The following is a 21,454-nucleotide window of genomic DNA, read 5'->3' on the forward strand; positions in this document are numbered from 1 at the left end:
AAGAAGCAGGCAGGAGCTGCCTGAAGCTGAGGCAAGGAACTTTATTGGGGCTGGGGGAGACAGAGTTACATATAAACCCCAGAGCTGGGGCGGGTATGTGGGGGGAAAGACTCCGTGTGCTGCACCCCTTCTCTTTGAGGAACTTCTGCTGAGCCCCTCTCGGGGGGGTGGGGATGACTCAATATAGCAGCTCCTCCAAAGTTTGGGTGGGTGGACACAACCCACCCTTTGATTCCCTGAGCCATGAATAGAGGGCTTAATTCCCTTCAAGCTGTGTGTCTGTGTGTGTGGGGGGGCAGAGATTCCAATTAACCCCATTGAGCCCCCCCATTCCTTGTGTGCAGGGAGTGGGGCATTGAGCAGCTGTCAGCTCACTGAGCTGTAGCACCCACAATTTTTAGGACCTTAAGGAAGCCAGGTTGTAAAATAAATCCCAGAGGGTTACACATGTCCATCTGTGGAGGGAAGGGGAGAAGGACTCCCCTTCTCAGCCATAAAGTGCCACATAGCAGCTGGGGAGCTCCAGGCAACATCAGGGATCTTTGTAGCTGGGGTGGGGGGAACATTTCTGCCATCCAGGCTGGAAAGAAAATGGAAAATAATGTGAAACACAGAAATTATCATCTCGCTGCCCCCAGTGCAAAGATGCAGCTGCCTCTGGGGTGGAGCTCAAGGATGCATACAGGGGTTCCTCACCCAGCAGCGTAGATGCTCTCAGATGCTGGTGCCCATATCAGGTTCAGCGGGATCCTCCTCTGGCTCAGCTTTGGGTGCCAGCTGGGCCAAGGGGGTACTGCCCAGGAGCCCCCTCCGAAGGACATAGGGGCAGGAGGGGCCGGAAGGGATGTCGGCAAAACCTGTGAGTGGGGCACAGAGTGAGATTGGGGCTAACATGTGGGGGCTGGGCTCTGCTAGGGGTGATCTCCCATCCCGGACACCTGGGTCCCAATCTCTCACTGCCTGGGGGCTGGGAGCACTGCTAGGGGGCTCCCCCCACTCTCACTCCAGTGCCCTACTGGGGGGAAGGGCAGCTGCCTGGAGAGGGATCAGAGCCAGAATCAGTACTGCACCCCTGCCCCTCCTTGCAGAGCTCAGAGCTGCTGAGCCGGATGGAAAATCTATTAGGGGGAGGGGGAGAAGAGAATTCCTAGTCTGGGCACAGGGCCACTGGCTGCAGGTGGCGAGGGGTGTATGGGACTCTCATGTAGGCACAATCTAGGATGCCTCCCCCCACTCTCCTTGCACTAACCCTCCCACACTGGGGCTTCCCCTGCCCTGTACCCCTCTGCTCTGTATCTCCCCCAGAATCCCCTCCACTCCATACCCCCTCAGTCTGCCGCTCCCCTGCCCCATACCTCCTCCCTGAACCCCTCTGCCCCATAACCTGCCCCAGAGTGCCCCTCAAATGCTGCTCATCCCATAACTCCCTGAACTGCCTTCCACATCTCAGCACCCCCAGACATGGGCACCATGTGCCTGGTCCAGCCGCCCACCACGCACCTTTCATGACGACCTCAGGCAGCCCATAGGGCTCATACTGAGTGTGGTCGAAAGCCGCCGAGATGAGCTCCCTGTGGCGCCTGCCCCGTGCTGGCCCCTCTGTCTGGGTCTGGGCATCCCGCACCCCCAGCCAGGCAGTCTGGAGAACTGAGAAAGAGAGACAGGGACACAAGTTAGGGGTCTGCTCCCATGACCCTCCAACGCCTGGGCCTCCAGCCATGATCCTCCCTTTCTCCAATCACCCTCCCCAAATACCCGAGACTCTCTCTCCACATGATTCCCATAACTGCCCAGCCCCCTCCCCCGGACCTGCAGGCAGGTGCTACCCCTCCTCCCAAAAGGCCGTGCACCCCATTGATGCCCAGCCCCCTTCCCTTGCAGAGCCACGGGCAAAAGTCCTGATCTCACTGCCCAAATCGAGCCAAAGCTCCATGTCCCCCCCTCCTTACCATAAGTAAGGTCCCCCTGGCTTCTATCCCCTAGGGGCACTGGAGCGGGGGTGGCTGAGGTCCCCTGGTGTTGTCCGTCTCCAGTGGCAGGTGTGGTACATTCCTCTCGAGTGTGGGATTGCCACAGTGCCAGCTCAGCCCGCAGGGCCTGATTCTCCTGCAGCAGATGGGACAGCGCCTCCTCCAGCTGGGAAGAGACAGGGGTGGGGAAAGAGAAAGGAAACAGATCCTGTTACCCCAGTGAGAGCAGGGTTCAGCCGCAGACAACCTCAGCCTGACTCTGGGGCAAAGGAGTGAAGAGGACGCCACCGAGACCAGTTTGGTCCAAGATGGAGGACACTGATGACAGATGGATCAGAGGGAAAGTGGAGGGGGTGGGGTGGGCTGTGGCGTATGAAGAGTAAGGGTGTTTTGGAAGGTGTGGGGTAGCCATGTGTTGGGGGTGTGGGAACCCAAGTTTGGGGGGAATGGGGCAGGGGAACCCTGGGTTTGGCAGGGGAGCCCCCAGTCTGGCATTGGAGCCCTGGGACATGAGCTGGGGCGTACGGGGCAAGGAAGCCCCGGGCCAGGCAGGTCTGTCGAGGGTGCATGGGGTTGAGGGAACTGGGGGAACTGCCCTCCCTCAAGCTCACTCACCTGCTCCTGCAATCCAGCCTGGCCTGCCGGCTTCTGTAGCTCCCACAGGATATTCTGCAGCGGTGCCCGCGCACTGTGCCAGGCCTGCTTCCTCGCCAGCCACATCCTGCTAACCACAGCCAACTCCAGGGCACTGAGTGGCAACTCCAGGGGAACGGGCAGCTCAGCAGGGGTGGGGGAGGCCAAACTTGGGGGGCCAGGCTCTGGGGCTGTGGGGGGCGGCTCAGGCAGGCTAGGCTCTGGGACTGTAGTGGGCGGCTCAGTGGGGCCGGTCTCTGGGGCTGTGGGGGGCGGCTCAGGCAGACCAGGCTCTGGGGCTGTGGAGGGCGGCTCAGTGGAGCCGGGCTCTGGGACTGTGGAGGGCAGCTCAGTGGGGCCGGTCTCTGGGGCTGTGGGGGGCGGCTCAGGCAGACCAGGCTCTGGGGCTGCGGGGGCCGGCTCGGTGGAGCCGGGCTCTGGGGCTGCGGGGGGCGGCTCAGCGGGGCCGGGCTCTGGGGCTGCGGGGGTCGGCTCAGGCAGGCCAGGCTCTGAGGCTGTGGGGGGCAGCTCGGTGGGGCCGGGCTCTGGGGCTGTGGGGGGCGGCTCGGCGGGGCCGGGCTCTGGGGCTGCGGGGGGCGGCTCAGCGGGGCCGGGCTCTGGGGCTGCGGGGGTCGGCTCAGGCAGGCCAGGCTCTGGGGCTGTGGGGGGCAGCTCGGTGGGGCCGGGCTCTGGGGCTGTGGGGGGCGGCTCGGCGGGGCCGGGCTCTGGGGCTGTGTGGGGCGGCTCGGCGGGGCCGGGCTCTGAGGCTGTGGGGGGTGGCACGGCGGGGCCGGGCTCTGGGGCTGTGGGGGGCGGCTCGGCGGGGCCGGGCTTTGGGGCATTGGGGGGCAGCTCAGGGGAACCAGTGGGACGTGTGTCCCCACCCAGCAGCACCTGCAGCCGCCCCACCTCAGCCTCCAGTAGCTCACGGACCCGTCCCGCCTCCCGCAGCGCCTGGCCCAGGCGCTTCAGCTCTTGCTCCCGCTCGTGCCCCTCAGTCAGCAGCTCTGCCACATGCTGGCTCTGAGCCTCACAGGCCAGTGCCAGCCGCTCTGTCTGCAACCCCAGCGTCTCCTGGAGCCGCCGCAGCCGCTCCTGGGCCTGGGCAGCCTGAGCCTCTGCCTCAGCCTTGCCCAGGGCCAGGGCCCTCAACTCCCCCCGCAGCACTTGCAGCTCCCCCACCTCCTGAGCATCCCCCTCAGGCAGGCCAGGCCCTGGTGCCCCCCAGACCTGAGCCTCCAACTCCACAGCCAGGGCCTGCAGTTCCCCCCGATCCCCTTTGGCCAGGCCGGGCCCTGGTGCTCCCTGCAGCTCCTCCGCCTCTTCCTTGTGCTGAATGGCAGCATCATGAGCCAGTGGCATCTCAGCCAGTGCCCGGCGCTCCCCAGTCAGGTCCCGGGTGCCTTGATGCAGCTGCCAGCAGGTTTCCAGCAGCCCCTTGCGCAGGCTCTCAGAGGCAGCCAGGCGCTGGCGCAGCCCCAAAACCTCAGCCCTCAGGGCCTGCAGCTCTGTGGGGGACTCCGGCTCCTGGCCCCGCTCCCCTCTGGGCACCAGCCTGCCCACAACTCGGGGACCCTGTGCTGAGGAACCTGGTGGGCAGGCAAACAGAGCAGAGAGAGAGCGGTTAGGGGGACATGGTGCCAGGGGGCTCCCCTGGGCCCACATTGGGCTGGTGCAGGGTACAGAGAGACCCCAGACCTCCCCTGAGGCCCCCCCATGGTCTCTTAGACACACACCCAGCACCCCTTTATAACCCCCATACCCACAAACACCATACCACTCCTCCCACCCCCATACACCTACTTCCCTGCAGGGCCCTCACCCCCGCCACAGCCCCAGGCTGGACCCCCAAACCCAGAGGGCCAAACACCCAACCTTGTCCACTGCCCCCCTTTCAGCATCCCCTCCTCTCCCCACCTCTGACCCCCGCTTCCCCCAGGCCCTGTCTTCCCCTCCCCAGCCTCACCCTGACCCCACTCTCCCATCTCACCTCTGACCTTCCCAGCTGCCCCTTGTTTCTCGGGTGCCCGTTCCTGCTGGAAGCTGCTGAGGCTGCGCTTGCCATAGCCTGGGTGGTGCCGCTCCTGCTCTGATCCCCCCAGGCCCTGCTGAAGACAGGTGTATGAGTGATGTGGGCTCTGACAGGGCAGGAGCCTGGCTGGCTCAGAGGGGTGGGAAATGGGATATAGGCTCTTCCCCTCCACGAGGTGCTGGGTCCATTCGCCCATTATACGGTCCCTTCGGCCCTTGGCACAGACACCTCTCTCACCTTGTTTGGTGGGCAGTGGGGGGGCACAGGAATGTCCAACTGGGTACCCTGCTGCTCCAGTGCTTCCCGACGGTGCTGCTCCAGCTCCGCCAGCTCCTGCAACAGACAGGGGGTGATATGCACCATGACAACTGCCGGAGGCCCGAGTGGGGGGTAGAGGGGATCCGAGGGGCCTCCTGTGTTGAACAGGGGGCTCAGCCTAATGGGGCCCCAGCCTTAGTTGAGTGCAACACAGTCCTTTCGGGCCCCCTTGTAAGGCTGTTCTGGGCTCCGGAAGCACTTGGGTGTGGGGGGAGTGGCCGGTCACAGCAGTGTGGGGGCTGTTGCACACGGGGGGGATTCGTGCAGCGGGGTCAGGGGCTGAAGGGAGGGGAAGAGGGTGGCAGGGTACTGTTGGGAAAGAGGGGCTGTGCTGGGTGTGAGGGACGGACTGTGAGGTGGGGATTAGGGGCCCAGGGGAGGGGGTTGTGCCAAGTTGGGGGGATTGTGCTGCAGAAGGAGGTAGCAGGGGGTGGGCTGCACAGCACAGGTTCTCCCACCTGCCGGTGCTCCTTCTCCTGCTGCTCCAGGTGGCGCTGCGTGGCCCCTGCTCTCTGCCTCTGGCCCCTCAGCTCCTCCAACAGCTGCTGCACCCACCGTTCCAGGGCACGCACCTGGTGGGGGCAACAACGTGTTAGACTTGGGCAAGCCCTCCAGTGGATCCATGGAGAACCAACAGACACCCCAAGGGCTACATCCCTCACCTAGCCCCTCCAGAGGTGCCAGTCCTGTGTGTCCTGCTTGTTCACCACAGCTGGGGGGCGAGGGGGATGGGATCTGCAACAGGAATATGAGTGGGTGCGATCCCTCCCCCTCCCCTCCAGGGCTGCCTCATAGCTCCAGGGCCAATCAGAGGGGGGACCAGGAGGGCCATTTGGCCTGAGCCTAAAGCTCAAAGAGGGCCTCAAATTTAGACACTTGTTAATTTTTTGGTATTTGATAAGTTTCACAACTTGTTTTTATGTGCATCCCTATCGGACCGAAATGTGACCGACTCCCTCAGTTTAGAGCTGCAGATTTAAGCAAATAAGAGATGTGATTTGGTAAAAGACATATTATTTTTGTTGTTAACTGATATAGATTTTGTCATATTAAAGAGTTAAAAATGTTCATAAATATTAATAAAATATATCTGTTCTGATGGGACAAGATTAGACCATGTGTCATCATTTTTTATTTTTATTATGGCTAGGGGCCTCTCTGCATCTCTGAGCGGGCCTGCATAGCGCCACTGAAACCTGCATCCTCTCCTCTAGGCCTCCCCGCACAAATCCCTGCAGTTCCTGGGCTCCAAGGACTAGAGCCCCACCTCGTGATAGCAGGCGGTACTGCACCCTGCAGCAGCAGCTCCATGCCCACCCAAGAGCAGCAGGCAGTACTGCACCCTGCAGCATCTCTATGCGCCGCCCCGTCCGTGTGGCAGCAGGCGGTACTGCATTCTGCAGAAGTTCCATGAGCCCCCAAGTGGCTCTTCCCACCCAGTCTGAGGCTAAGCCATTTTCCCTCTCATCTCTCCCATGCTCACCTTAGTGACTGCCTGGTCCCGCTGCTCTGTGCACTGGGCCAACTCCCGCTGCACTGACTGCAGTCCCCCCCTCAACTCCCAGGCCTCCATACCAGGGGGGCCATGCCCCAGCCCTGCAGGGGAGAGGGTAGGGGTGAGAAACAGCAATGCTGCCCTCAATGGCCTGGGGCCATTGCCCTCCCGCTCTCCTCCACCATCATGAGCCATATGGGCTTCCACCACTGGCACCAAGGATGGGATGGACCCCACAGTCCTTGCATCTAGCTCCGCACACCCCTCCACTCCACCCCCGCTGCACTTGGCTCATCCCCCACCCCAGCCACCGCTGGACACCAGCCCCAGTTCTCTCCTGTGCAGACCCTGGACACAGCACCCTCCCCACTCCTGTGAAGGTCTTGAGCTCAGCTCCCCCCACAGTCCTCAACCAGCTCTCTGCAATCCCCCCAGATAGGACACCAGCCCCAGTGTAACCAAGTTACCCAGAATGCTTCACTCCCAGGAACAGGAGATCAGCCTGGATCTCAAGGGTGAGAACAGTGGGGTTCCCACTAAAGCCCCTCTCCTGGACCAGCCCTTCCCAGGAGCCATCCAGATCCCCACTATAGGGAGGGCAGGGTCAAGTTTGGGGGCTGGGTGACCTGCTCAGAAGGAGAAACTGCCATAGCTAGGTTGGGCATGAAGACATTAACCCTCCCCCCCCCGCCCCACTGTCTCTCCCAACCTCATTGGAGTTTTACCTGCATTCTCCTCTCTAGGTTCCTCCCCAGGGGATGGGATCCCCTGACTGTTCTCTGGGGTGGCAGGGCCCCCAGGAGGGACACTGTGCCAGGCAGCCTCTCGATGCATGAGTGGCTTCTCCCCCAATGTGGAGCTGATGGGCTGCAACTGGAGAAGGGGAGATAAGGGGGTGAGGAATACAGGCTTTTACTAAATGCACCTCAGTTGTATGGGGCAGAGGCTGCAGCTCAGGAATGAGGGGCACAAGCAGATACAGGTGGGAGAACCCAGGCCTGGGATAAAAGGGGACTGCAGGTTGGGACTGAGAGGCATTGGCAGAGCTGGGGTGGGGGAGCCTGGGGCTGGGATAACCGGAGGCTGGGAGTCAGGATTGAGGGACACTGGCAGAGCTGGAGGTGGGGGAGCCTGGGGTGGGATGGTGGGGGCTGGAGGTCAGGGTTGAGGGGCACTCTCTGGACTCACTCTCATGCTGGGTGTTCAGGGTCTGTTCTCTAGTCTGGGGTTTTGCTCCCAAGTGCCCAGCTCAACCCCTGTGAGGAGACAGACCTGGTCAGCTCTGCAGTGTAGATGACCAGCTCCCCAAGGGGGTCAGACTGCCCCCCCAGTCCCCTCCTCAACAGTCTGCAACAAGCTCTAGCCCCCATCAGCCTGGGACAGGAATGAGCCCCCTCTCTCCTGCCCTCCTCACCTTCATCCGGGGGGGGCAGCAATGGGTCAGGGGGGTGCTTGAATGCAGGTTATCCAGCTCTGCCTGGCACCTGGGGGGATCCCAGAGAGAGATTAGTGCTGCTTGCCAGGTGCCACCTCATACCCAGACCCAGAGCCCCCCATCCCGATCGCTCCCCCAGTGCTCCTCACTCCAGCTCTGGTCCACTCAACCCCATCCACCACCCCGCAGTGCTCTCCCACCCCAACACCACAAACCACTCCCTTTGGTGCCCCTCATCGTCCCCTGGCCACCACCCTCCACACTCTTACTCTGCCCCCTGATCCTGCCACCACTATCCCAACAATGTACCTCCCAGATTCCCTCACCTTTCCCCAGGCACCACCCCTTACCCCCCCCCGATCTACCATCCCTACCCCAACAATATCCCCTACTGCACCCACACATCCCCTCACCTTCCCTTGGGCACCCCTCAACCCTGACCTCCAGATACCCCCGGGCACTTCCTCCACTGCTCCTGGGCAGCACCCCACTTAGTGCTGTTCCCCCTCCTGTCTCAGGCAGTGCCCGGCACCACAGCCCTCTAACACCCCCCATTGTCCTGCTGTCATCCCCATCCCCCGGCAGATACCTCCGCAGCTCCTCCTCCAGCTCCTCAATGCGCTGGGCAGCCCGGCCCAGCTGCCTCTCCAGCTGGTTTAGCTGCGCCCCCTTGGCCTGGAGCTCCCGGCTCAGTTGCTGGCGCCCGCACTCCAGCCGCTCGCAGGCCTCAGCCAGGTCCCGCCGCTCCCGAGCCAGCAGCGCCCACGTGCCACGCTCCTCCTCGTGCTATAAGGGATGGGGTGTGAGTGTGCAAGGCCGGGGGGAGAGGCCCAAGAGTGCACAGCCCATAGGTGGGGGCATGAGGTGGGCATGGAGACACCAACTCTGCTGTGGCCCAGGGCAGGGAGAACTGGCTGGCTCAGGGGGCATGGGCGAATGGGCCTTGCAGCATGGCCACTGACTCAGCTGTAATGGTGCTTGGCCTGCTAGGAGCCACAGGCTGCCCTCCCTGGGTGCCACCCTCCATCAGTGTGGGGATGGGTGTGGGGGGCACCCAAGTACCTTCTGCCTCTGCTTGTGTAGCACAGCTTCCAGCGTGTCCAGCTGTGCCTGCTTCTGGACCCGCTCCTTGTTGGCCCACTCCAGGCGCTGCTCTAGCTCCCTCACCCCCTGCAGTGCCCGTGCTGGCAGCCCCTCCTGCCAAGCCTCACCCAGCCAGCTCATGGCACCCTCTCCCCTGCCCAGGGCTGGGCCCTTCCAGCCCCTGCTGCTTGCTCCAAGGACAGACACTGCCGGGATTCAGCGGGGATTAGCGGGGATTAGGCATCACAGCCCAGAGAGAGCCAGAGCACTAGGGGGCGCTGGGCCACAGGGAGTGGCATGGGGGCTCGTCAGCAGGCACTGGGAGCAAAGAGCAGGATAGGGCTTGCCGGGGGGCACTGAGGAGCAGGGAGCGGGCTCAGTGGGGGGCACTGGGCCACAGGGAGCGAGGCTTGCGGGGAGATGGGGGTGCTGGGCCTCAAGGAGCGGGACGAGGATTCAGCCGAGGCCGCTGGGCCACAGGGAGTGGGGCAGGGGCTCAGCAGGTGGTGATGGGCTGCAGGGAGCAGGGCAGGGCTTGTTGAGGGGGCATTGGGCCACAGGGAGCAGGGCAGGGGTTTGACAGAGGGTGCTGGGCCACAGGGAGCGGGGCAGGGCTCGGCAGGGAGCGCTGGGCTGCAGGGAGTGGCGGAAGGACTCGGTAGGGTGCGCTGGGCCATAGGGAGCAGAGTGGGGGGGCTTGGCAAGGGTTGCTGGGCTGCTGGCAGCAGGGAGCAGAGCAGGGCTCATCAGAGGGTGCTGGGCGATAGGGAACGGGGCAGGGGCTTGGCAGGGGGTGCAGGGCCACAGGGAGTAGGGCAGGGGTTCAACGAGGGATGCTGGGCCCCAGGGAGCAGAGCAGGGCTCATCAGGGGGTGCTGGGTCATGGGGAGCAGGGTGGCGGCTGCTGGGCAATAGGAAACAGGGCAGGGACTTGGCAGGCAGTGCAGGGCAACAGGGAGAGGATGCTGGGCCACAGGGAGTGGGGCAGGCATTCAGTGGGGGGTTCTGGGCTGCAGGTCCCTGGGCCACGGGGGGTGTTGAGCAGGGTGGGGGTCAGTGCTGTTTTTCATATGGGTGACTCCATTCCAGGCCCTCAGCACATCCCCTCCCTTCAGCTGTTTCCCTTGCAAACGTTTCCCTTCCCGTCCTGTCCTTCACTCTTGTGCTCTTATTGCATGACTCCAACCAGCTGCCCCACCTCATCCAAGAGCAGAGAATGGAACCCAGGCATCCTGCCTCCCAGTGCCCCCTGCTTGAACCCAGCAGAACACACTCCCCACCCATGCTCAGAAGCAGCTAGACCTTGTTAGCCTCCGTGCAAGCCAGCCTGGAGCAGTTGTAAAGAGAAGCTGGTTTTATAGAGGCTGCTGGAACAATGGGCAAGGTCAAGGAGGCTGAGGGAACTCTGCCTGTTTGTTCAGCTAGGGTCAGAGGGCTTGGGCTTTCCGAGACATCAAGGCCAGGCACGCCTGTTATGACCCTCTCCCCTCTGAGAGCCAAGACAGAAGCCAGTAGTCCAGGGTTCCAGCCCCCATTGCAAGTGCTGCAACTGTATTGATCTAGGCATCGCCAAAGTGTGCAGGGTAAACATGGAGAAAGGGGCAGGCCTCAGTCAGGCAGAGAACCCAGGTGTCTGGGGCAAAGCCTGCCTCAGAATCCAAGAAACTAGGACAAGAGCTGGTCCTCGGTGACCTCTAACCCCTGCGCCTGGCTGAGCTGGCTCTAACTGCAACACGCGGGTGGATCAGCTTATGGAAGGATTAGCAGGGGCAGGTAGGGTAACAGCACCTGCCTGCGGGGGAGGTGGGACAGTGCCACTCCTGCAGGATGAGGGGCAGGACCAGCTCTGGAGGCAATGCCCCTCCCAGACCAACAGGCAGCTCCTGCCCCCTCGGGGAGGGTTGCTGGGACATGGCTCTCTTCCTCACCCCAACCACCTATGCTGGGCCAACCTGGGGGCAGGTTGCTGATTAACCCCATCAGACTGAGGGTTTAAAGTCCAAGGAGTGAGGGCAGAGACGCAGCCCAATTGCACACAGTGCTTGTGCCAGCGGGGGGCGGGAATTACTTGCTGCAGCTCATGCAGTCTGCAGCAGAGCTGGGAACAGAACCCAGGAGTCCTGGCTTCCCGCACAAAAAGCCACACACAGAAGCTGTGCCACAAACACAAACCTTTTATTGAGCCTGGGGCGGATGGACAGGACAGCACCAAAGCCTTGGGGTGGGAGGGCAGCGCTGGGGAGAGCTCTGGGAGGAGCCAGGAGCTGGCGTGCATCGGAGGGTACGAACTGGCACCTGAGCCATAGTCTGGCACCTCACGACAGTGTGACCCCCCCAGAGATGGTTCAGCTGCCGGCACTAATCCAGAGGGGGAACTCCCGACATGCAATGCTCCAGCACATTCAGCGGCAGGGGGAGGAGACAGTCCATTCTTCCTTTGTCCCACGGGTGGACACTGGGATTCCTGCCCAAACTGGCCTGCACCCTCAGAGGCTGCAGCACGTGGGGTGGTGCCAGAGCCATCCCTGTGCAATGGGGAGGGGCGCTGTTTGGTTGGGGGTTGTTCAGCTTGAGGGTGCACAGAGCTGGGTCCCCTCCACTTCCTGCACTCCGAATTCATCCCTCCACATCCCCCCACCTTCCACACCATTGAGTCCTCGTGGCCCCATTTCACCAGCGTCCACCTGTGACGCACAGAGTGCAGGGGGGCGCATCTAGGTCTGTGGGGTGGAGTAGAGGCTGTGGTGGTGGCTGGTCTGCACAGTGACCTGGGAGAAGAGCAGGGGGGTTGTGGGGGGCTGCCCCCCAAGCCAGTCCGGATCCCTCCCAGTCCGGCCAATGGCTCCATACCAACTGCCGCTGCCCAGTCGGCCTGCCAGGCTGCAAGGCAGAGAGGGGGGGTTACATGAGGTGGGGGATCCACTCCCAGAGTACCATCCCCCCATTCCCACCCCCCAGAATAAGGTTCCCCCCATCTGCCCCACCCCAAGCAGAGCCCCAGCAGGCATGAATCCAGAGGGGTTAGCTCCCAGCATGCAGTGCTCCAACACCCCAGCAGTGAGACCCCATTGGGGGTTAGTTCCCCACCAGGGGTCTTAAACCCCAATGGAGGGAGGAGGACCCTGTGGACTCCCTCCTCACACATTTATTCTCTCCCTATGAGGCATTACCTGCTGCTTCCCCTGGGAAGGGGCTCGGGACTGGAAGGTCAAGGGGGGGGTTACCTGCTTCCCTTCCTGCGAGAGGGACCCTCGTTCTCATATTGCCCGGGGTGGTCGAAGAAGTAGGAACGGGAGCCCCCAAGCTGCCCATTTATGATGTGGTTGGCACTCTGAAGGGGGGTGGAGGAGAGAAGAAACAGGCTGTTACTGGAGAGGGAGGCCAGGTTTCTCTTCACAGCTCCCCACCCTCTTCCCCAGGTGATTGCGACCCACCAGGCTGACTCACAGGACAAGGTCTGTTCTGTGAGGGCATGTGTGTGTAGATCCCTTGCTACCAGACTGAGGACTGCAACACCTTGTGGGGGTCCCTCCCACTTATCAGACATTTCCCCCACCTGCTGTAATGCTCCTGCCCCATAGAGGATGAGGATCCCCCATATTACACCAGCCCAGCTGTGCCATGAGGAGGGGGTTGGGGAATCCTCCATTTCTGGGAGGTACTTTGTAGGGGGGCCCTTCCTAAGCCCAGGAGCTGCTAACTGACATCTCAGCAGGCCACGCCTTCTCCTCCCCGGCCTGGCGTAACAAGTGGGCCTGCAAACCCACCCAGACTGCGAGAAGGGAGGGCAACCTCAGAACACGTCACAAGAGCCGGGGCCAGCAAATGCTGATGAGAAAGGAGCAAATGGAGTTGGAGGCCGACGGATTTAACGCAAGGGCTGCTAAACAAGAGACGTGTCGGCCCAGAAATCAAAGGACCAAAATGGGTGTGTTGGAAATTAAGCCTAGCTGGTGGACAAAATACTGAGGGGCTGGACTGTCCTGCCCCTCACCCCCTTCTGGGGCCTTTCAAAGAAAAGACTTTGGGGTCCAAAAAACTGGCTGATAACACCCAGGGACTGAGACAGGAGACCAGGAAAAGAGGCTGGCTGCTCCCCCATCTTCTGGGACCTCCGGATCCAGCATGACATCGTTGGGCCTTTGTCATCCTGACCCTAGGAGATGCTCTCATCAGACCGGGCCAAAGATGGACCCACATGACACCTTCACCAGCTTTATTAAATCCAAACACCGCCTGGGAGACAGACTGTCACCCCACCCCATGTGCCCTTTTCCTCTCCCCGCTCCTCCATTATTTCTTCTCTTTCCCCTCCCTCTCCTTATGCCTCCTGTCTAAGGAGCCGCTGGCTTAGCAAGCCCACGATGCATATTTTGCAATATTGCCATACACCTACAACCAAAGAGGCAGCTCAAAGCAGTGGCCTGAGTAGCCCAGAGCAGCTGGGGGGCGGGGTCCCTGTGCCCAGCCTGTGTTTCTCCAGCAGGGAGGCTGCAGGTGAATGTCGGCTCCAGAAAGGCCACGTTTCTCACTTGGCTGGGAATTTTAATTTCCTATTGTGTGTGTGTCTTGTTTTGTTTTCTAGGGACCAGGGTGGGACCTTGGCAACGACACCAGTCCAACCTGTCTGAACTCACTTCTGCTCCCCACCACGGGGCAGTTATTACACCTTTACTGGCACCTCAGAGGCTGCCAGATGGGTTCTGCCCTTCCAGAAACTGGCACAAGGGCTGGGGTTACAAGTCTGGCCTCTTCACATTTTTAACGCTTTCACTGATTCGCCTCCTTTATCTCTATCTGGTACCCAAGGTTCAGAGGGTGTTTAATGGGGTGGCTGCCATGGGGCTGAGCAGACCTAGGTCCCTGTACTCAAAACCCCAATTAAACCTTGGTTAGAGCTGGACAGTGCCAGGGTCACGCAAACATCTCTGGTTCTCTGCATCCTGTTATTCCCTCCAAATTAACCCAGCAGGCCCTGCTCCACTCCCCCAGTCCTGGGCTTCCACTGCCCCACTCACCAGGTCCTGGGGAGGGCGGTGCACCCGGAAGAAGCCCACCAGCAGGGCAGTTGGCAGCAGCTCCCACACAAAGAGGATGAGGCCGAAAACCAGATATCCTTGGTCCCCCAGGTCAGTGATCAGATCTGCCTGGAGGGGTGGGGGGAGACAGTTCAGATTCCTTTGGGGGGTCTGGCCACCAGCCCCAGGTGCCCCCTAAATCTTCACCAGCCAAAACGAGGCTCTGCAGAAGGCTGAGGTGCTGCCCCCCCACCCCCAAGAGCAGAGAGCAAACAGTGGGGGAGAGATTGTGCCCAACTCCCCCAAACAGAGAGCTAGAGACACCAGTCCCCATGGAGGGGCAGCCCCGCCTCAGGGACCTAACCTCCCCGAACCACAGCCACCCCTCTACCACATCCTGGAGCATCCCCTAAGGACCCTCCACATGCACCCCCACCTCCCCCCCCAGCCCTCTGGAGCCACTCACTCCCCTAGCCCCGCCATCTCTACCCCACAACACCTTGCAGGCCCACCTGCCTCTCCACTGGTGCCACCCCCTCCTGGAAGTCCCTCCCATCTGCACTGACCTGGTCCGAAACATTGTACCAGTCATAGTCGAAGGAATCCAGCCGCGTGTGGGAGCTCAACGCCAGGGCCACCAGGTTGTAGCAGGCACGGCTGGCGTGCAGCAGCACCATGGTGCCACCCATGGCTGCTGTCTGGCACACTGTGGTGCCCTGGGGAGGGAGGGAGACAGATGCAGGCACCATTCCTGTGACCAAACCTTCCGAACCTAATCTCACAGGATTTCCATCAGGCCCGTGGGCCCCCGCAACCCCACCCAGGCAGCATGGTCTCTGGCCAGTGCCAAATGGCACCTCCTAGAGGGAAGCTCCATGTTCCATACCCACCCCCTCCACCATCCAGCCAGTCCCCCACAGCCTGGGGTCAGATCAGAACTAGCACCCCTTAGAGATGAAGGGCCCAGTATCCCATCCGTAACCCCCCTGAGCCAGCCAGTGCCCCAGCTCTCGGACTGGATTGGAGCCAGCGCCCCCTAGATGAAAAGGATGTGTCTGTCCCACCTTGGCCTGCAGGTAGAGGCTGGTGCTTGGTGAGCCACGAGCCACGAGGCAGAGACAGAGCGCCAGAGTGATAGCACCCAACACGAAGAGTGAGTCGTTGATGAGGACACGGGTCAGCACCACGGCCCAGGGCTCGGCCCGCCCCAGCCGCACCACGAAAGCGCATGCCACATTCACTGCCAGGAAGAGCAGGCTGGCACCCAGGCAGGCCCCCCGCACGGCCAGCCTGTGGGAGAGACTGAGACTGGGGGACCAGCCTGGAGACATACTGCTCCCCTCCTGCCCTGGGGGGCAGATCTACTCTGCCAGTCCCTTCCACTCCCCCTCAGCTCCGCTGGCCCGTCCTTACCCGATCCCTCTGCACAGCTCTCCCTTCCCTCCAGATCCTTCTTCCCCACTCAGTGCAGCTCTCCTGCTCCATTCCCTGCCCTTCCCACTCTCTCCAGATCCCCTCCCCACCACAGTCTCCCAATCCTTCCCCTCCCCATCTCTGCAGCTTCCCCCTCCTTCCCCCCAGCTCAATCGCCTACGCGGCTTTGCTGCTGGCCTCAGAGGATGCTGGGGGTGGGGGGAGATGGTGCCCATGCAGGGAGCCAGCCCAATCCCACTCCCCCCACCAGCCTTTGTTCCAGCCCTGCCCAGGGAAAAGGGGCGGGCTCAGAGCCTCTATGCCCATTAGGCCAAAGCCACCAGCACCAGGGAATGTGGGGCACGGAGCCAGGCTGGGGGCGAGATGGCCCCAATTCAGCTGAGTGACTTCTGGGTTTCGTCCCTGGGTCTGGAAGGGGAGTGGGGTGTAGTGGGTTCCAGTGGGGCGAGGAGGTGTCAGGACCCCTGAGTTCTATTTCCAGCTTGGGGCATGGAGGGGCTATAAGTGACCACATGGATATTGAGAGCGGGGGAGAAGAGATACTCACAGCCCTTTGGTCATGTTTGGGTGGTACTTAGCTTTAGCCTTGAACACCACCTAGGGAAGGGGGGGGCAGAGTTAGGGTCACAGCCTAATGGGCACCTCTCCACCAGCGCATGCCCCTCACAGCGTGGCTGAGGAGGCAGAGTCCAAGGGAGATGAGTTGCAAAACATCAACAAACAGAACATGCCCCCCTTCCCCAAACAAGCCAGACCCAACCGCAGTCAGCACGCACCAGAGCCAGCAGGGGATGCAGCAAAAATTGGGGGCACGGCAGCAACAGGGGCAATCCCCCATGTGCCGCCCCTCCCTTCAAAGGGAGAGAGGCTGGGACGCTGGGGCCTGTTCATCCCTCACAAGACTCACCACTAAGGGCAGGATTTCATTAGAGGGGAAAGGTCCCATATCTCATTCCCCACACCTCTCACCAAGCCAGTCCCCCCCTCCCCACCCTTTCTGGGGACAGACTGGTGCAAGCACCCCCTAGAGGGGAAAGGTCTTGTTTCCCATTCCTCAACCCCCTGCCTCCATTCCACTCCTTTTCCCTTACACCCCAAATGTTTCCCCAACTGATCTTCTGTCCCACGTTGGAGTCCTCTCCATGGGGTGGGGCAGGGACAAGGCACTCAGCATAGCAGGATGCAACTCTCTGGAGCAGGAGTAGGCAATCTATGGCATGGGTGCCGAAGGCAGCACGTGAGCTGATTTTCAGTGGCACTCACAGTGCCTGGGTCCTGGCCACCAGTCCAGGGGGGCTCTGCTTTTTATTTAATTTAAATAAAGCTTCTTAAACATTTTAAAAACCTTATTTACTTTAAGTACAACAATAGTTTAGTTATATATTATAGAGTTATAGAAAGAGACCTTCTTAGAATGTTAAAATGTATGACGGGCACGCAAAACCTTAAATTAGAGTGAATGAATGAAGACTTGGCACCCCACTTCTGAAAGGTTGCTGACTCCTGCTCTGGAGTCTGGACACTCCTATGAACCCATCACTGGGGTATCTGGGCACCTCCAGAAATATTTATGCAAGCAGCATATGAAAGGAGTGGGGATTAGTGGGTTAGAAAGCAGACAGGGGCTACTGGGTTCTGTCCTCAGCTCTGAGAGGGGAATTGGGTCTAGTGGGCTAGAGCTGGAAGTCAGGACTCCTGGGTTCTGTCCCCAGCTTTGGAAGATGAGTGGGGCTTTAGTAGTTAGCGAAAGGGTTGGGAGTCAGGACTCCTGAGTTCCATCCCCAGTTCTGGGAAGTGCCAAGCAAGGAAGAGTGAAGCCAGGTGTGCGGAAACCCAAGTTGATGGCTTTTACTTACAGGGGGCTGAGCCGTGAAGCCACCCTCCCCTCCACCTGATTACCTGGGCAAAGTAGAGGTTCATGAGCGTCAAGGTGAAGAACTGGAGGCAGACGGGGCAGCAGTAGAGCAGCCAGTAGAGGAAGGGGCCCAGCTGGTTCGCCTTGAGAGTGTTCTTGAAGTAGAAGGAGAAGAGCGTGGTGCGGAGGGTGGCCCAGAACAGGCAGAGGAAGAGGAAGACAGTCTGATAGCTGAGCTTCTTGTGTCGGTAGAGAAGCACCAGCCACAGCTGGGCATAAACTGAGAGGAAGAGCAGGGCATACAGTGCCGTGTACAGCACTGTGAGCCCCAGCTTGACCGCCGGGGGGAAAGCTGGCGTCAGGCGCTGGGCTGGCACAATCACCGTCAGGTTGCTGGCAGCTTGCTCCATGCCCAGCTGTCTCTTTGAGGGGAGAGTGCGGGGGGGCCTCAACTAGAAGAGGGCTATGAGGGGAGGCATCCCCTGAGAGCCGGAGGAGGATATAGCAAGGCTGGTGTGGAGAAAGAGAAGTGCCAGGGGGATGTGGATTGTAACACAGAGGGTTTGAGGTGCCAAGGGGGGGATGCCCTACTACAACAAGAAACAGTTTATCCTGGGCTGAGGGGTTCTATTGCTGGGGGCACAGCTTGTCCTGGGGGATTTCCCGAGGGGAAATCTGTTTGTCTTGGGCTGGGGCTGCCAGTGCTGGGGATGGGGGGGCACGCAGTGTCCCCTAGGCTGGGGGTACTGCTGCTATCAGGGGTCAGCGTGTGTCCAAAGATCAATTCCCTTTCCGAAGTGCTGAGTCCAGCATGTAGGGAGGGAGAACCAGCTCCTGTGGATGTATGGGAAGGGGGGGGTTCCAGCCCACCCTGGACACCCCCCCAACAGTTCCCCAACAGCAGTACAGGCTGTGGGCATCACAGCCTCCCCCACAGGAAGAGGCAAAATCCTGGGGTAGCAGAGGCCAGGGAGGGACCGGCAGGCTCAGGCTGTTTCATGGCAGGATTGGGGGTGGCAAAGGTCAGAGGGCGATACGGAGGGTTTGGGTCCTGATTCCCAGTTGGGGGGATTCTCCTGCCAGAGGTGAGGGGAACGCCCCCAACCCTAATACTCTCCCAGTTCTATCGGGGGCTTCTCTGCCCCCTCCCCTTCCCACAAGGGGCTCCAGGTTACAGAGTCCCCCACTCCTTCCACCCAGCCTCGGGGTCCCCTCCCGCTGCGATGCGCCCCAGCACGAAGGTGCCCGGACTCCTGGGTCCCCCGACCCACCCCAATGCGGTATCCTCTTCAAAGGGTCCTCACAGTACCCCGAATGTGGGGGTCCCCTAGCGCTCCCCCCACTCTGGGTCTCCCATTTCCCTCTCCCCGGTCCTCCGACGCCAGGGTCCCCTCACCCCCTCCGCTAAGAGACCCCCGCCTAGAGTCCTCGGACGCCTGGGTTCCCCGGCCTCAGTCGCGGCAGCAGCAATGACAGCAGCCCGCAGCTACTAGCTGCGCAAAGCGCGTAACCTTCCCACCCCCACGCAGGAGACGGCCCCGCCCCCCGCGCAAGCGGCGTAAGAGTCCCGACCATAGAGAACGAACAGCGAGGTAGGACAGGGGGCCACTTCCTGCCGCCATCTTAGCTATGGGCAAATGAAGCGCCCCCCCAAGAGCCCCCCCATATCCCCAAGCCTCCACTTCACTGCCCTGCATCTCCCAGAGCCCTCACACCAGTGACCCCCGAACAGCCCCCAGAACCTTTGCACCCGCCATGTCACTACCCCCAGCCCAGTGCCCCCCACCGCCCCTGAGCTCCCCCTCAGCGACCACACCCCAGTCACCCCGCTGGCAGGAAGATTGAGGGGCTGGTTGGCGCAGGCAGGCTCATGAACCCGGGGCGGGAGACGGGGCCGGCTGAGGTCACTAGGGGGCAGGGCTTCCCCCGTGATGTAGAGTCTCTGTGATTGGGCACGGCTGGTGTCAGTCCCTATTGCCCGGGTGACTGTGGCTGGGCCCGCGATCCCGGGTGTAAATAGGGGGGATTGATTGATAGGACCCCCCCCCGCGGGTGAGTGGGGGAAAGGAAATCCCAGGAACTATGGGGGAGACTGGGGGGCGGGGGCGGGACGGGATACAATCCCAGGTGCCAGGAGGGGAGGGGAGATCTCGGGGTGCGGAGGGGCCAGGGGGATCAGCCCGTCCTGGGGGTATATGTCGGGCCCCCCTTGACACCGCCGTTTTTTTGCAGCGCGGCGCCCGGGCGCCATGTCCCGCCCCTGAGCATGTTTCGCATCCAGGAGTTCCCGGACGAGGTGTTCCCGGGGCGAGGGAAGGAGGCGCCTGCTCCCCCCGAGTCGCAGCGGGGACACACGCCCGGCTCCAAGCAGCCAGACACCCCCACAGCTGGTGAGATCCCCCGCGTCCGGACTGGAGGGGGCAGCCCTGGACCCAGCATGCTCCTCCCCCACCCCAGAGCATTGTCCACAATGGGGGTCACAGATCTTTCCATGGCTGGGGGGGAACTTCTGCCCCATGTAACACACAGCTGGGGAGATTCCCTCTCTCCTAGCTTCTCCTCTAGGTAGAGCTCCCAGACCTTTCTGGGGGAATTCCCCATCCCCACGAAGCACGCCTCACCCCGCCCCGCGCCCCCCCCCCCCCCCCGCACCAATGCCCAGGCTTCCAGCCTTCCCCTGAGTGTGTGTGTCAGTCCCTGATCTCCAACCCCTCAATTTCCTCCCCCTGCAGAGGTGCGAAGCCGGATAGGGTCAGACACCCCATCTCTGGAGCCAGAAGTGCAGGATGAGCCAGGTGGGGCATTCCGGGCACGTTCACGCTCAGCACCCCCCATCCTTTGGGCTGCTATGCGTTATGGGCGGGAGCTGCGCAGGATGAGTGACGAGTTTGATGTGGCACTGCAGGTGAGATGGGTTTAGAAGGGGCAGGGGGCACATGGAAAGGGGATGACCCCCAGGGGGAGGTGAAACAGGGGAAAAGGGAGGACACAATTCCGGGGGAGCAGGGGGTAGTTGCACTCAAACTGCCAACCCAATAGGCTCCCCCACTCCCAGGTCTCAAGCCGGAGACCTGTGGTTGGCATGGAGAAGGGAACCATAAGATGCTGGGGAGGATTTGGGGAAGCTAAAAAGACCTCCTCACTCACCTCAGAGGAACCCCTCCAGCACCCACTGGAGGTGGGTCTGTCCTTCTTTCCCTCCCACACAGAGTAGGTGGGGTGGCATTGCTCAGCTGGGCAGGGCCATCAGCATGCAGTGTCCATCAGAGAGGCAGCCAGCTGGCTCGCCCACACAAGGGGATGGGGGCAGGCATGGAGCACTGCAGAGAGAGCTGGGAGAAAGGGGGCAAAGCACCTGGGAGGGCAGTAGAGGTGGGGGGCTGCCAGAGGCGCAGTGGGGGATATTCATGGAAGAGCTTGCTATGTAGGGGCAACATTTGCAATGGGAGGAGGCACTTTCAGTGGGCTCTCACTGTCTCCCCCTGACAGGTGCTGCCACGCCCCAAGAGTGCAGGCACGACATCCCAGCTGCACCGGGGGAACAGCTGGAAAGAGACCCTCCAGGCCTGGTTGGGGCACAGACCCGCCCGTGATGCCCTCCCCAGGAGCTCCAAGTGACTGCAGCTTCCCTGCTGGTGGCATGGGACCAGCCCCTTGAGGGCAAGCACTGCAGGATGCCAGTGTTGTCTGGGAGGAGGGCGATGTTGGGGGGAGGTCTGTATCAGACATATTCCCCCAGACAACTCGCCCCTACCCAGCGCTGGGGGGTAGGCAGCTGCCTGTTTCCCCATAGGGTGACTCCCCACATCTATCTCTGGAGGGGGGGGGAGAGGCTGGGTTTTTTACACTATCTGGGGAAGTTGTAATAAAAACTGATATTTTCTATAGCTGCCTGCATTAGTTTTTATTACATCTCTGTTGTGGTGGTACAGCCACTGTCACAGGTGCCCCCTTCCAAATCCTAGGCACAAACACAGATGCCTATGCTCCCCACTGCCTTCCCTGCCCCAGCCACACACACCTACCACCATTCCCTGTCCTGCAGCACCGTCCCCACAACCATGCACGCCTGCCACTGTGCTTCCCCACGGCAGCACTGCCTCCCCCATCCACAGCACTACCCTCCAGCTTCATGCACCTACCTCCCACGGCCCCGCCCCTTCTTCAGTACCACGCCTGAC

At 61.3% G+C, this 21,454-nt stretch overlaps 3 protein-coding genes across 4 annotated transcripts; 1 reads left to right on the forward strand and 2 right to left on the reverse strand.

Annotated features, from left to right (window-relative positions):
- Window positions 1–2,694: 2,694 nt before the first annotated feature.
- Window positions 2,695–9,107, reverse strand: LOC127053830 (neurofilament heavy polypeptide-like). Its single transcript, XM_050959147.1, has 10 exons — window positions 8,946–9,107; window positions 8,473–8,669; window positions 7,863–7,932; window positions 7,174–7,321; window positions 6,437–6,549; window positions 5,412–5,525; window positions 4,873–4,968; window positions 4,594–4,708; window positions 2,891–4,192; window positions 2,695–2,729 (listed from the first exon to the last, which is right to left on the reverse strand). The coding sequence occupies exons 1-10, from the start codon at window positions 9,105–9,107 to the stop codon at window positions 2,695–2,697; spliced, it is 2,352 nt and encodes a 783-aa protein (XP_050815104.1).
- A 2,013-nt stretch (window positions 9,108–11,120) lies between these two features.
- On the reverse strand, window positions 11,121–19,126 carry GPR137 (G protein-coupled receptor 137). 2 transcript variants are annotated; one of them, XM_050960875.1, is made up of 8 exons: window positions 17,318–19,126; window positions 15,966–16,015; window positions 15,049–15,274; window positions 14,551–14,700; window positions 13,985–14,113; window positions 13,071–13,122; window positions 12,191–12,299; window positions 11,121–11,846 (listed from the first exon to the last, which is right to left on the reverse strand). In XM_050960875.1, exons 1-8 carry the CDS (start codon window positions 17,681–17,683, stop codon window positions 11,681–11,683), a joined length of 1,248 nt encoding a protein of 415 aa, XP_050816832.1. In that variant the 5' UTR covers window positions 17,684–19,126; the 3' UTR covers window positions 11,121–11,680. The 2 variants fall into 2 exon arrangements, with proteins under 2 accessions (XP_050816832.1, XP_050816831.1); XM_050960874.1 differs by lacking the exon at window positions 13,071–13,122 and having other exon boundaries at window positions 12,191–12,297; window positions 17,318–19,116.
- A 349-nt stretch (window positions 19,127–19,475) lies between these two features.
- BAD (BCL2 associated agonist of cell death) lies at window positions 19,476–21,158 on the forward strand. Its single transcript, XM_050957626.1, has 3 exons — window positions 19,476–19,663; window positions 20,006–20,178; window positions 20,763–21,158. The coding sequence occupies exons 1-3, from the start codon at window positions 19,540–19,542 to the stop codon at window positions 20,889–20,891; spliced, it is 426 nt and encodes a 141-aa protein (XP_050813583.1). The 5' UTR covers window positions 19,476–19,539; the 3' UTR covers window positions 20,892–21,158.
- The last annotated feature ends 296 nt before the right edge of the window (window positions 21,159–21,454 follow it).

Source organism: Gopherus flavomarginatus, chromosome 6 (assembly GCF_025201925.1).
Source record: "Gopherus flavomarginatus isolate rGopFla2 chromosome 6, rGopFla2.mat.asm, whole genome shotgun sequence".
NCBI lineage: Eukaryota > Metazoa > Chordata > Testudines > Testudinidae > Gopherus > Gopherus flavomarginatus.

Coding starts and splice junctions, on each gene's coding strand:
- GPR137 (XM_050960875.1), bottom strand. CDS start 17,683: ATGGAGCAAGCTGCCAGCAACCTGACGGTGATTGTGCCAGCCCAGCGC. Junction 15,275..15,965: donor CCAAACATGACCAAAGGGCT/GTGAGTATCTCT, acceptor TCTCTCCCACAG/GCTGGCCGTGCGGGGGGCCT. Junction 13,123..13,984: donor ACCGCCCTCCCCAGGACCTG/GTGAGTGGGGCA, acceptor AGCATCTCCTAG/GGTCAGGATGACAAAGGCCC.
- BAD (XM_050957626.1), top strand. CDS start 19,540: ATGTTTCGCATCCAGGAGTTCCCGGACGAGGTGTTCCCGGGGCGAGGG. Junction 19,664..20,005: donor GCCAGACACCCCCACAGCTG/GTGAGATCCCCC, acceptor CTCCCCCTGCAG/AGGTGCGAAGCCGGATAGGG. Junction 20,179..20,762: donor AGTTTGATGTGGCACTGCAG/GTGAGATGGGTT, acceptor TCCCCCTGACAG/GTGCTGCCACGCCCCAAGAG.
- LOC127053830 (XM_050959147.1), bottom strand. CDS start 9,107: ATGAGCTGGCTGGGTGAGGCTTGGCAGGAGGGGCTGCCAGCACGGGCA. Junction 6,550..7,173: donor ACCTAGAGAGGAGAATGCAG/GTAAAACTCCAA, acceptor TCTCCCCTGCAG/GGCTGGGGCATGGCCCCCCT. Junction 5,526..6,436: donor GGGACCAGGCAGTCACTAAG/GTGAGCATGGGA, acceptor TGCCCCCACCAG/GTGCGTGCCCTGGAACGGTG.